The 12,201-nt window shown below is 58.6% G+C and overlaps 2 protein-coding genes across 2 annotated transcripts in view; both read right to left on the bottom strand.

Annotated features, from left to right (window-relative positions):
• Positions 1–2,080, bottom strand: part of TRIM47 (tripartite motif containing 47) — a 2,667-nt gene extending 587 nt beyond the window's left edge. The window contains 6 exon segments of the mRNA XM_015563301.1: positions 4–416; positions 667–741; positions 1,174–1,372; positions 1,476–1,531; positions 1,534–1,702; positions 1,971–2,080. Coding sequence (XP_015418787.1) covers positions 4–416; positions 667–741; positions 1,174–1,372; positions 1,476–1,531; positions 1,534–1,702; positions 1,971–2,027 — 969 coding nt within the window. The 5' untranslated portion in view covers positions 2,028–2,080.
• Positions 2,081–8,118: 6,038 nt separating this feature from the next.
• Positions 8,119–12,197, bottom strand: TRIM65 (tripartite motif containing 65; the record flags this gene model as incomplete). Its single annotated transcript, XM_006762786.2, has 6 exons — positions 8,119–9,370; positions 10,327–10,392; positions 10,510–10,684; positions 10,768–11,001; positions 11,242–11,337; positions 12,147–12,197. Coding segments are annotated over 6 exons (1,197 nt in total), but the record flags the coding sequence as incomplete, so codon positions are not given.
• Positions 12,198–12,201: the final 4 nt, after the last annotated feature.

The raw sequence follows: 12,201 nt of genomic DNA, 5'->3' as shown, positions 1-12,201 counted from the left end.
CACGGCGTAGAAGGCCAGGGCTCGGTCGGCATATTCCAGGCAGACCCCAACCGTGGGCGAGAAGGCGTGCGGCAGGGGCGCCTCCTGCCCGTGGAACCAGACGGAGAAGCCGCGTCCGTTCCACTGCAGGCAGCAGGAGTGGGCGTTGCGGCCCAGCCGGCCCCGGTCGTAGGGCTCTTGTGGGGAGAAATCTTCGGCCATGACGCCCACGCTGACCCAGCCCTCGATGATCTCCACCTCCCAGTAGTAGGTGCCCCGGTCCAGGGCGCCCTCGCCCAGCACCTGCTCGCAGTGCGTGAAGCGGGTGGGGGACTCGGGGTAGCTGATGGGACACAGCACCCTCTTCACGCCTTTCGTGCCGAACAGCTGCAGGAACTTGTCCGCCGTGTCACTGTCCAGGTCCACGATGTAGGCAACTGCTCCCCGGGCGGGAGAGAGACGCGGGGCTCAGGGGCACGGCCAGAGAGGACACCCTCCCCTAGGTGCCCACCTCCCCAAGCACAGCCTCGCCCCACCTTTGCAGCCAGCACTACTCAGCCCTGCTGGAGCGCGCCCCATGAGCTGGCCTAGCTCACCCCATGGACAAGGAGGGACTCCAGGGCCGGGCCAGCCCTGCGGCCGTCAGGGGGCCCCGTGTGCGGAGGGCCGAGCCCAGGGTGCACTCACACTTGAGGAAGTAATCCCGGGGCACCTCGCTGTCCAGGTGGCTGCTGGTATCTGGGTCCTGGGACTCAGCATCGGCTGCAGAGAGAAGACAGCGGAGGGGTCTCGTCAGCTCCCCGGGACTGGGCTGCTCTGCAAGGTGCCCCTTCCAAAGCCGTGACCCCCAATTCCCTCTTCCCCCAATTCCTCCCAGCACCCCAAGCCTCCTGGGACAGGCGCACCACCCAGGGAGGGTATCCTGGCTCACAGGTACGCCTGGCCCTCGGAATCTGCCTCTGCCCCACCTGCCCCCCGGACCCCAGCCCCTCTGAAGTTAAAGGGTGGGTGGGGAGAAGCCCCGCCCGCCCCGTCCTGTCGGCTCCGGCCAAAGCGGCTGACTGGTCATTACGGGGTGGTGGCTCCAGTCACTGGCAGGATTCGGTTTTGCCCAGCAACAGGCAGTTTCCATCCTCTGCAGGATGGGCACCGGGCCGGGGGCCTGGGAGGTGAGTCACTTGGAGGGGCACCCACCTTCTGGGCCGAGCTTGTGCGGCCCGTCCTCGTCACCACTCAGCCCCCGCAGCTGCCCCCACTGGCTGGCACAGGCCGCGGCCAGCGCCTCTCTCACCGCCTTCACAGCCTGGGATGACTTGGTGAAGCCGAGCTCCCGCGGGGGTCCAGGCCCAGGGCCGCACCCCTCCTCCAGGGCCAGCCTGAGTGCCAGCAGCTCCTGTGCCAGATACATGCCCATGAAGGCCCTGCGAGCCACAAGGCCTCCCAGCGGGGGTGAGACAGCCCTCCTCCAGGGCCAGCAGAGTGCCAGTAGCTCCTGCAGGAAGCTGGACTGAGTTGGCCTCAGGGGCCTGGCTAAGGTTGTGTCAGGCCCGCTCAGCCTGCTATGCTATTCCTCCAGCCACTGAAGGTTGCCCCAGGAGCGGCTCAGCATGGCGCTCTCCCCCTCCTCGATGAAGCCCAGCACCTCCTTCTGGAACCCCTGCAGGGTGGCTGCAGCCTCCGCAAACAGCTGGCTCACCCTCTCCCGCTCAGCCACCGCTGCGCTCTGCACCGGACAGTGGGGGCGGCGGGGAGGGCACAGACCATCACTGTTTGGGCCCCATCCTTCAAGACCCCGGGAAGTGGCTGTCCCCTCCCACCCCACCCTCTGGGAGCCGCCCTGGGTCTCTGCCAGGTCGGGGGAGACACTCGTGCTCACTGGGACTGGGCAATGCCCCGGGCACAGGCCTCCTTGGAGGGGACCAGACCACGCTGCGAGCTCACAGTGCCAGGAGCCTCCTGCAGGAGGAGACGAGGTCAGGGTCGGGGCTGACCTTGATGAGGGCCACGGTCCGCCGGGACTGGGCAATGCCGGCGCCCAGCTCGTCCATGCGGTCCTCCACGGCACTCAGCACTTTGGGCTGCTCGGCCTGTGGGTGACATCTTCATGAGTACAGAGCCTGGCAGAGGCCACAGCCTGCCCTGGGGTCCCAGGCCTCACCCCGGGGCAGGGCAGGGGCGAGGTGGGCATGGTATCGGTGCACCGGTGGGACTGGGGGTGGCTGTGATGCCCCACAATATGTCAGAGGGCGGGCCTCAGGCCGAGGTGGGTGTTGTTCCCAAATGCCCAGGGGGAGCACAGTCTGGCTGGGGGCTGTCTGCCTCCCCTCTCTGACCAGCGGGCAAGTACAAGGCCATCCGCGGTCCTCAATGTCATTCATTTGAGAACTTCCTTCGGTGGAGAAGAGGCAGAGAATGGAGGGAGCAGGGGCTGCACAAGAGGCCATTCAGCTGTCCTGGGGACCCCGTCCCCAAAGAGTCCGTGTCCCCAATCCAGGCCTTAAAAATGGGGATTCCGGGCAAACCCCCTGGGTCTTATGAGTCACGGCGGCTCAGGCTGGAGACACGGAAAATCCCAAGGCCAAAGCGCCAAGACCGGGCTGGAGGCCAAAGGAAACTGGGGGCGGAGGCAGCAGGAAGGACCGCGCACATGGTCCCACCACTGGCCCCGGAGCAGCTGGACAGAGCGGTCTGTGTGCTCCGGCCGCTCTCCAGTGGCTGCCACACCCATCTAAACCCGCGGCCTCCGCTGGGCGAACCTGGAGCCCGGGCCCGCACGAACTGGCCGGTCTCACCAGCCGCGCTGCGGGAATCAGCTGCCCAGGACCCGCAGGGCCTAACCCAGGTCCCTCCTGCCTTAGACCCCCATGGGCCCCACCTGGGCTTCCGGCCCCTGCCCACCCTCCGCGTCCTTTCGCGTTCTCACTGTGTCCCCGCATCAGCCCATCCCATCGCGAGCGGATGACGTTGCCAGGGCTAGAAGGGACAGCAAAGACCCTCAACTTCCAGAAGAACATGAACAAAATGGGGATCTTTGGAAGTAGTTAGTGAAAGCAGCCCAATAGTAAGGGAGTGCAATACTCCACTCTCTTTAATAAAATAAAGTGGGAAAACATTTAGTGTCACGTACAGGAGTGCGTTCAACCCAGACAGTCGCTTCCTTTTCCACAACGCTGTCTGGATGTGATGTCCTAGCTCACACTGGGTTGACACCAAATCCTTTTCCTCCATTTGTCCCCTTCTCGGTTGCTCTTGTTAAGCACCGGGCCAAAGAGAGAGCTGGGTGCCATGTTCCCTTACACAGAGCATCTCTAATTTGAGTGTGGACCACCAACCCCCATCAGTTCTATCAATGTGTACAGTAAAATCCTTGCTAGTGCCTTTAACTTTGTTTCCTTGCGAGTGTGTACAGTTAAATGTACAGGTAAATCCTTGCTAGTGCCTTATCTCTGGGTTTTTAAGAAAGGGAGCACTTTGTAGGTGTGGCATTGCTTCTGGGAAACCCTGGCTCTGAGTAAGCTAGGGTTGCTCAGTGCACTGCTGGCAGCTGTTGGCTCAGAGAATGTCATGCTTGCTGAATTAGTCACGTCTCTGCCTTGCTGAGTCAAGCTGGTCTAAGAGGATGCCCAGAAGGCTTCGTTGTTGTGGAAGCCACGAGTGCACACCCGTTAGGACAGAGAGTTATTTACTTATTCCACCAACTTCCGGGAGTGCTGGCAGCTGAAGGATTGGCAAGCCTTTGCTGCTCCCTGACACCCGCCCCCGCTCTGCCTGCTCGGCCGCCCTGGGCCCCGCCTGACTTCGAGGGGCTCCTGGGCGGTGTGTCCTCCTGGGTCCGCGGGGCTGAGGGGCGGGCGCTGCTGCAGGGGTGAGAGAGGGCAGAGGAGGCGAGCGAGGGCAGCACGCTTGAAGGAAACTGGGAAGGAGTTCACCCTCCATTGCCCTGCAAGCCTCCCCCTGGTGTGGCCAGGCCGGGCGCGCCACAGTGTCGCGCAGCCAGCACCTTCGACCTCCTGCCCGTCTCTGCGCCATTAGCACAGCCCGGCGCTGCTGACGCAGAGAAGAAATGCTGATTGCGCGTGTTTGTGCCCCTTAGCGACTCCATTTACCCCCGCCCCCCCACGGGAACCGGGACTTTCCTAACCCCGAAATGGGAAGTTAGTGTCTTCTCTTCTCCCAAACCCCTTGTTTGGGGAATTCAGTTCTGGTCCATGGACACGCGTGGGCACCTGTGGTGTGCCCAGGGCTGGGGGTGCGGTTCCCCAAGTGGAGGCATTTGTTAAGTCTCATCTCACTATGCATTTAAAATGGTGCACTTTATTGTATGTAATGCTTTTATTTTTTTAATATATATTTTTAAAAATAGATTTTGTTGATTTCAGAGAGGAAAGGAGAGGGAGAGAGATGGAAACATCAATGATGAGAGAATCATTGACTGGCTGCCTCCTGCACGCCCCCCACTGGGGATAGAGCCTGCAACCCCCGGCATGTGCCCTAACAGGAAATCTAACCGTGACCTCCTGGTTCATAAGTCAATGTTCAACCACTGAGCCATGCTGGCCGGGCTATATGTGTTGTTGTTTTTTTAACACAATAAACAACAAGATCTGATGGGGCCTAACAGTTACTGTATCTTTGAAACAGTGATGAGCATAAATGGTATTCCAACTTCTCTGTCACCATGGCAACACGCTCTGAAAATGTCTGTAATTTCTATTGGTGACAAGTCACAGGTATTGCTAGTAGCGTTGTGGTGTGTTCTCTCCCTGCACAACAGAGAAAAGTGCTCGATTGCAGCTGGAGGACAATGAAAACAGATAGACTCCCTCCCCAGGAACCCAGGGTAAGAATGTCTACTTTGGAAATATGCTATGGAGGGCCCCCTGACCTGACCTAACATCCTCCTCCCCCGGAGGGAAGAAAGCAAAGAGCTAAAAACACTGAAAGAGAGGTGCTCTTCACTGCCGGGGGTGGGGGGGTGGGGATTAATGATAAAGGCAGGGAATCAGGAATGACATTTGAGCTGCTAGGACTCAGGGCGGGAAGAGACAGCTCTTCAGGAGCGGGCCTGGGCGGGCCTGCATTGGCGGGAAGGCGGGTAATGACTTCCATACGCTGGTTTCCACAGGGAGCCCTTGATCTCGAAGGTCCCTTGTCTGCCAAGACCAGGAGCGGCTCAGAGGCTCAGGTGTCAGCGCCTCCCGGCTCCTGGGCTGGCCGAGACCACAGGCCTGCCTGATTCTGGAGGGGAAAGGGGTACCTTTCGGGGTGCGGGTTGTCGGGGGCGCGTCCCAGCTGGCCCTCTGCCTCCTACCCCACAGCCTGTTCAGGAAGACCGGCGCCCCCAGGAAGGCATGGCGATTTGATCTGTCGGGGGGTGGCATTTTGATAGCTCACGTGCATTATCATAGCTTTAAAGTTGTTTGCCCAACATAGTCATTCCTTTTCAGTGAGTTGGCTCTTCGGGGGAAAGGGTAACTGGCACTGCTGAGCTCTGCTGGAGCACGCCCCTGCCCGCATCACCCTCTGCCTCTACCCTTACAAGGACTGTTGTGAGGGATGGGAAATGGAATTCCCACAGGCTCCCTCTCTTGCCATGCAGGTCGCATAACTAGTCCTGCGGAGGAGGAAGAATTTACACCCAGAAGGTGCAGGCTGACAATAATCCTGACCCTCATCGAAGAGCCTGTCTGGTTGCAGTATTGCTTCAGAAATAAATAAAAGCCGACCGGAAACAAAAATGAACAAGCGAAAGCAGCCCAGCCCAGGAGGGTCACCCACAAGCCCGCCCACCTCTGCTTGCGTCTATGAAAGAAACTGAAACGGGCCCCACGCCGTGTTCTTCTCGTTAGGCTTTCAATGAAGTTTTAAAAAATTGCATGTGTTTATTTCAAATAACATATTTAGAGTACCTAAGGCCCTAACTGCTTGGCTCAGTGGATAGAGCGTCGGCCTGCGGACTGAAGGGTCCCGGGTTCAATTCTGGTCAAGGGCATGTACCTTGGTTGCGGGCACATTCCCAGTAGAGTACCTAAAAGGTAAACGGTTTCATGGAATGAGGCTCAGAATAATAAAAACTGGCAGCCCCGAGCCCCGCATACTCGACTCTTGCTCCCACACACAGCCAGTTCCTTCCGGCCTCTACCTCCACTCGCTACAGCATGCTCTCAGGCGCCGTGAGCTGGTGTGGGTGCTGTGTTCAGATCCCTGGAGATTTACATTCTTACTCACTTGCCTTCCTTGTCGAAGTCCATTGTTTGGATCCCAGCCCTTCCTTTCCCTTCACTGACTTACTTCTTTGCTTTTGCAAAGTCCTCTGGGAGCTTCCTGGGACTGGGTGAGGAAGTGCCCGCCAAGGTCTTTGTTCAGGCTTCAACCTTGATTGACAGTCTGGCTGGGTATGGGATTCTAGCCTGGAAAGCCTTTCCTCTCCGACTCTCAAAGGCCCGGCTCCATTGTCTTCTAGCTTCCAGTCGCCTCACTTGCAGCCTCGTTTCCTACCATTGCTGTGCGGCTCCCTTCCTTCCCGTCCTGCCTCGGGGAGAGCCGCCTCCGCTCTGCCCCTCACCTCTCTGACCTCCAGCCCAACTCCCTCCAACTCCCCTGGCTCCTCAGCCCCTCAAAGATTTGTTTATTTTTTAGTTGTTAATTGTTGTTGTTAATCCTCACTCGAGGATACTTTTTCCATTGATTTTTAGGGAGAGTATGAGGGGATAAGAGAAGCATCGATGTGAGAGAAACACGTAGACTGGTTGCCTCCAGCATGAGCCCCAGCCAGGGCCTGGGCCGGGGAGGAGCCTGCAGCCAAGGTACATGCCCTTGACCAGAATCGAAGCTGGGACCCTTTGGTCCACAGGCCAATGCCCTATCCACTGTGCCACACAGGCTAGGGCTATTTTTTAGTGTTTTTTTTTTTTAAATTCAAACTTTTAATTATTATTTTGTATTCATACTCATACGCTATGTCCAGCATAGCGGTTGGACAGTCATATACTTTACAAAGTGTTCCCCCTGTATTTCCGGGACCCATCGGGCACCTCCTGTGCTGTAAGGGCCCGTCTTGTACAGTCTCTCCTGCCCTCCCGGCCTTGTTCTGTCTGTGTCCCTCCTCCTGATTCTACCACACAGACGCCCAGACCTGTGAGCCGGGGGCAGAAACGCTGGCAACACCCACTGGCTAGTCCCAGGTTACTCCCCAAAGCCCACGCTTCGTTTCCCTCTCTGCCAATGCGTTTTTCTGCCCGAGTCAGGCAGACCGAGGACATTGCAGGAGCTCTCCGAGAGATCTGTAAACGCTGGTCCCCGCACATAGAGCAGCACTGCTCCGTTTCCCACCATAGAAATGGCAGTAGCATCTCGTCACGTGACATACAGGCTAATGGTCACGATCCAGAACAGTAAGGAAGGGACCAACACTCCGATGAAAAAGGACGTTCATAGAATAAAGGGCCCCTAGAAGCGGAAAGGGAGCCCGTCTTCCTGTCTCTGTCCCTGTCAGAGTGTGGGCTCAGCCAGCAGGACACGTGTGTGGGGGCCCTCGGATGAGGAGCGATGGTTGGACGCTGTGCCCTGGGGTAGCCAGAAGCGTGCTTCCTCCCCACAGAGTCCGGCTGTTCAGTGAGGTCCTGGCTGCCTCCTGTTACTCTGTCAGGCTGCCCAGTGTATGATGCCCCCTCCCAAGATTGGGGAACTCCCCACACCTTAGGAATCTGCCTGGGGGCTCCTTGCCCAGGCTGCACCAACCTGAGGCCTGGCCCTGTCCTTGACCAGAGAGCCACACGGCCGAGGAGCAAGGCCACAAGATGGGGTTTGCAACCGTGGCAGTGACCACGGCCAGATATCAGCGCGGGAGGGCGATACACTTCTACCAAATACAGATTTTGTACTTTCTGGAGTGTTTGCATGTGCTATCCTTTAGGAAAACTTTATTTTTAGGAGAGAGAAATACTGATTTGCTCTTCCACTTACTGATGCATTATTGGTTAATTCCGGTAAGTCCCTCACTAGAAATCAAACTCACAACCTTGGCATATTGGGACGACGCCCTAACCTGCTCAAAAATACTCATCATGGCAATATTTTTATGAGCCCAAATCCAACAATTTGAATGTCCGATAATGGGTCAATAAAACCCTGACAGTCATGAGAATGATGTTTATATGGTCATCGTTCAGGAAACAATTTTTATAACGTGAAAAACGCTTATGTTACATAAAAATGTAGAAAACACAACTGTTTATGGAGTGGCAGCCACAAGGATGTACAAAATAAGAGAAACTAAAATATAGCAAAATGTTAAGGAAAAAAGAAGAGATAGAGACAGGGAAGGAGGAGGTAGAAACCACCTTTCTGTAGACTGTGTCTAGGAATAGTTTGCGGTTTTCGCCCCACACCCGAAGCTCCCCTGGCTACACTGTCTCTGGGAGGCACGCTGGAGCCGCGAGTGCACTATTTTGCCGCAGCCTGTGGCGTGGACCACATTGCACGGGCTCTCCTGTAGGACCAGGAGTCCCTGGGCGCTGCCCTTGCCTCTGACGCCCAGGCGCCCCTGGAACTGGGCTCTGCCTGGAGCAGGGGCCTCCCATTTGACTCCATTCCTAGTCCCTGTCCCCTTCAAAGAGGTTGGGAAAGTTAACTCCAGTTTGGGGGTCCCTCCACCCCCACAAGTGGCCCAGCCACACCCTGAGTCAATCTGCTGGCCCACAGCTGGCCCCATGAGAGCTGTGGCCGCAGGTCCCCAGGCCAGGGGCTGGGGCTGCTCGTGGGCACACAGGCATGGTGGCTCCTGTGCCCAGCCCAGAGTTCCATCCTGTGCCTTCTCAGCTGAGCCCCGAGGCCTCTTCCTGGAGCCCTGGAGGGAGCCTGGCCTCAGGCCGATGGCACAGGGTCAGGGTTCGACCCTCCAGGAGCCAGAAGACAGGGTGGAGGGGCTGGGTGAAGATGGCGTGGAAGGTGTGTAGGCGCTGGGTCTCAGGCTCCAGGCTGTAGAAGGTGAGGCACCCAGAGGTCAGGTCCAAGTCCACGCCCAGCAGCTTCCCTGGCACCCCTCGGAGGCGCTGGGCCTCCCCGTTGTGCCAGGCCTGGGCGCTGTCCTCCTGAACACAGAGCCCCCACGAGCTGGGCCCACGGCCGATGTTGTCCGTGTAGGGCCCCAGCTTGTGCCGTGCCAGGTCGGGGTAGGCGACGCCCAGTGTCACCAAGTGGTTCGACGTGTGCACCTCCCAGTAGTGCCGTCCAGACTGGAAGCTCTGGGCACACTGCACCTGCCAGAGCTCGAAGCTGCCCGGCTCCACCAGGCCTCGGGGCTCTCGCCGGTGCTCCACCCGCTGGTCCTGCCGAGACAGGTAAAGGTGGCGGTTGGCACTCCCTGGGTCGAAGGTCAGATTGCGGTAATCTGTTGGGGAGAGAGGGGCTGGAGGTGAGCGGGCAGGGTGCCTGTGCCTGTCCACGCTCCACTGATGGCACATTAAACCCCTGCTGGGCGCGCTGCCCGCTGAGCGAGCGCTCAATCCTGGCGGCGGCCTCTGAGGCGGAACCCCGTTAGCCTCATTTCACAGACGGGAACACTGAGGTCCGGAAGGAGAAGTAACCTGACAGAAGTGGAAGAAGCACGGCCGATCCAGCTTTGTGTGCCTAGGCCAGGGGTGGCGAACCTTTTGAGCTCGGCGTGTCAGCATTTTGAAAAACCCTAACTTAACTCTGGTGCCGTGTCACATATAGAAGTTTTTGATATTTGCAACCATAGTAAAACAAAGATGTGTGTATATATATATATATTTTATATCTTATTGATTTTTTACAGAGAGGAAGGGAGAGAGATAGAGAGTTAGAAACATTGATGAGAGAGGAACATTGATCAGCTGTCTCCTGCACATCCCCTACTGGGGTGTAACCAAGGTACATGCCCTTAACCAGAATCGAACCTGGGACCCTTCAGTCCACGGGTTGACACTCTATCCACTGAGCCAAACCAGTTATGGCCAAAGATGTATATTTTTGATATTTATTTTATATATTTAAATGCCATTTAAAAAAGAAAAATCAACCAAAAAAATGAGTTCGCATGTCACCGCTGACACGCATGTCATAGATTCGCCATCACTGGCCTAGACCCTCCTTAAACACTATACTGGCTCCATGTGTAGGAGCTGTGCCTCCTGTGACAGGGGTGTCGGGGTGAGGCCAGACCCAGGGAAGGGCATGGACAGGGCAATCATAGTACATGCCACACACACACATGTGTACATACACATGTGCTCACAGTGCCTGTGTACACACCCACATCCACATGTGTGCACAATGCACTCACACGCACATACAGGTGCACACACAGGTGCTGGGCCTCCTTACTCTGCCAGAGTTTTCTCCTCAGCAGACAAACCGGGCTTGGGACCAATGCCAGGGCATCTGGGGTCTCTAGGGGGCAAAGCAGTGTTAGGGGGGTGCTCATGGAGGTTCCACTCCCACCCTCCCACCCTCAGTGGAAGGGACAGCTGGGCTCAGGGTGAGGGAGAGATCTGGGGTCAGCCTTACCCGGGGGACCCAAGTCAGCCGCCTCAGCTGGTGCCCCGCGGGGGTCCCCATTGTCCAGGAGGAGGCCACAGAGCTGGTTCAGAAATTCCTTCAGGCCGTCCAGCTGCTGATCTGCATCCCACTGTGGAGGGGTCAGTGGCCCCAGAGGCCCTGGGGGCGCCAGGAGCTGTGATCCCTGAGTCCCAGGGCAGCGGCAGTGAGCCGGGAGCCAGGGGCAGGCACTCTGGTCCCTCAACCTGCCACCCTTTGTCCTGGTACCTGGATGAAGGTTCGGTCATCCGACTGCTCCAGGAGGTCCTGGGTCCAGCGGTCAAAGACAGCCGTGGCCTCCAGGTGGCCCCGTAGCCGCTGCTCCTCCTCCTGGGCCTGTGCCAGTGCCCGTGTCTTGGCCACCTCGATGGCCCTCAGTGCCTTGATGCGACGCATCTCCAGGGCCTGCAGCAGGCGGCTGAACTTGCCAGAGACCATGGAAGCCAGGTTGCAGGCCGAGCTCTGGATGGGCACAGGAGGAGCCTAGGGTGGCCAGGGCCACCCCTGCCCACTGGGCGGAGGGGTGCAGATATGGGGAGACAGGGTGCCTGGAACCTCTTTCCCCCATTCAGCCCCTCGCTCCCTGATGCCGGGAGGCATTGTCAGGGTGGCTCACACCGACTGCCCAGGGTCCCAGGGGCCAGCTGGTGGCTGCCTGAAGAGCGCAACATGAAGTGGGGGGTGGGACAGGCAGGCCGGTACCTGGATCTGGCTGCTTCGCTGCTGCAGCCCCTGTAGCTGGCTCTCGGCCTGGGTGGCCTGCTGCCGGGTGACCTCCAGCGCGGCTCTCAGCTGGGCCTGCGGTGTCCACCAGGGGACAGGGGATGAGTGACAAGAGGGGGCCAGCATTGGCTGCGAAGTGTCCCCTCCTCGTGCCGCCCCCGGCGAGGCTGACCAGGGGGCACGCGGGGAAGAGGGCACCCCTGTTTGGCGGTGCCCCGCGGGGAAGAGGGCACCCGTTTGGCGGTGCCCCCTCTGGTCCTCTCAAGGATATAAATGTAACGCCCTGGAGCGGGAAAAACTCCCGCTGCCGATCTGCTTCCCTGCACCTGGCCAAGCACCTCTCCTGCCACCCACGCTGCCAGGTGAGGATGGGTGTTGTCCCCACTGCCAGCAGAGGAAATGGGAGAGAAGCTGACAGTGTGGCCAAAGCCATCAGATCTTCCTGAGTCCGGCCCGTGTAGGAAGTGGGTCATCTGACTCCCCCAGAGGACACCCAGCAGCCCTACTTCACTTCCCCTCCTTCTAACAAAATCCCCCTCCACTGGCACAAGTGCCATCGGTGGTGCCACCCGTCCCCGTCCCTCCTTGTTGCTGTCACCTACTGGCCCACTGCAAGCCCTCATGCTTAGTGCCAGGTCTGTGCCACCCACAGTACCACCCAGGCCTATTCCCCAAGACCTGGGCAGCCCCGGGCGTCACCTCCAGCCCTCTGGCTCCGGCTCCGACCTCACCCGCACAGCCCTTAGCTTCACCCCTCAGCTCCTCACCCCGAAACCCCTCCCGGGCCTTGTCCCCACCGGGCCTGCTCGGGAATCTATTCCTAGCGCCTGCTTTCTGACCCCCACCCCTGCACACAGAGAGAGCGGAGGCCCCCGGGGTGTCACCTCGCGCTCCCGGCGCTCAGCGTCCAGCAGCACCCGCTCGTGGAGGACAGTCGCC

This window comes from Myotis davidii, unplaced genomic scaffold (genome assembly GCF_000327345.1).
Source record: "Myotis davidii unplaced genomic scaffold, ASM32734v1 scaffold539, whole genome shotgun sequence".
Classification (NCBI taxonomy): domain Eukaryota; kingdom Metazoa; phylum Chordata; class Mammalia; order Chiroptera; family Vespertilionidae; genus Myotis; species Myotis davidii.
Note: the sequence above shows the minus strand (reverse complement) of the source record. Positions and strands in the feature narration are given on the sequence as shown.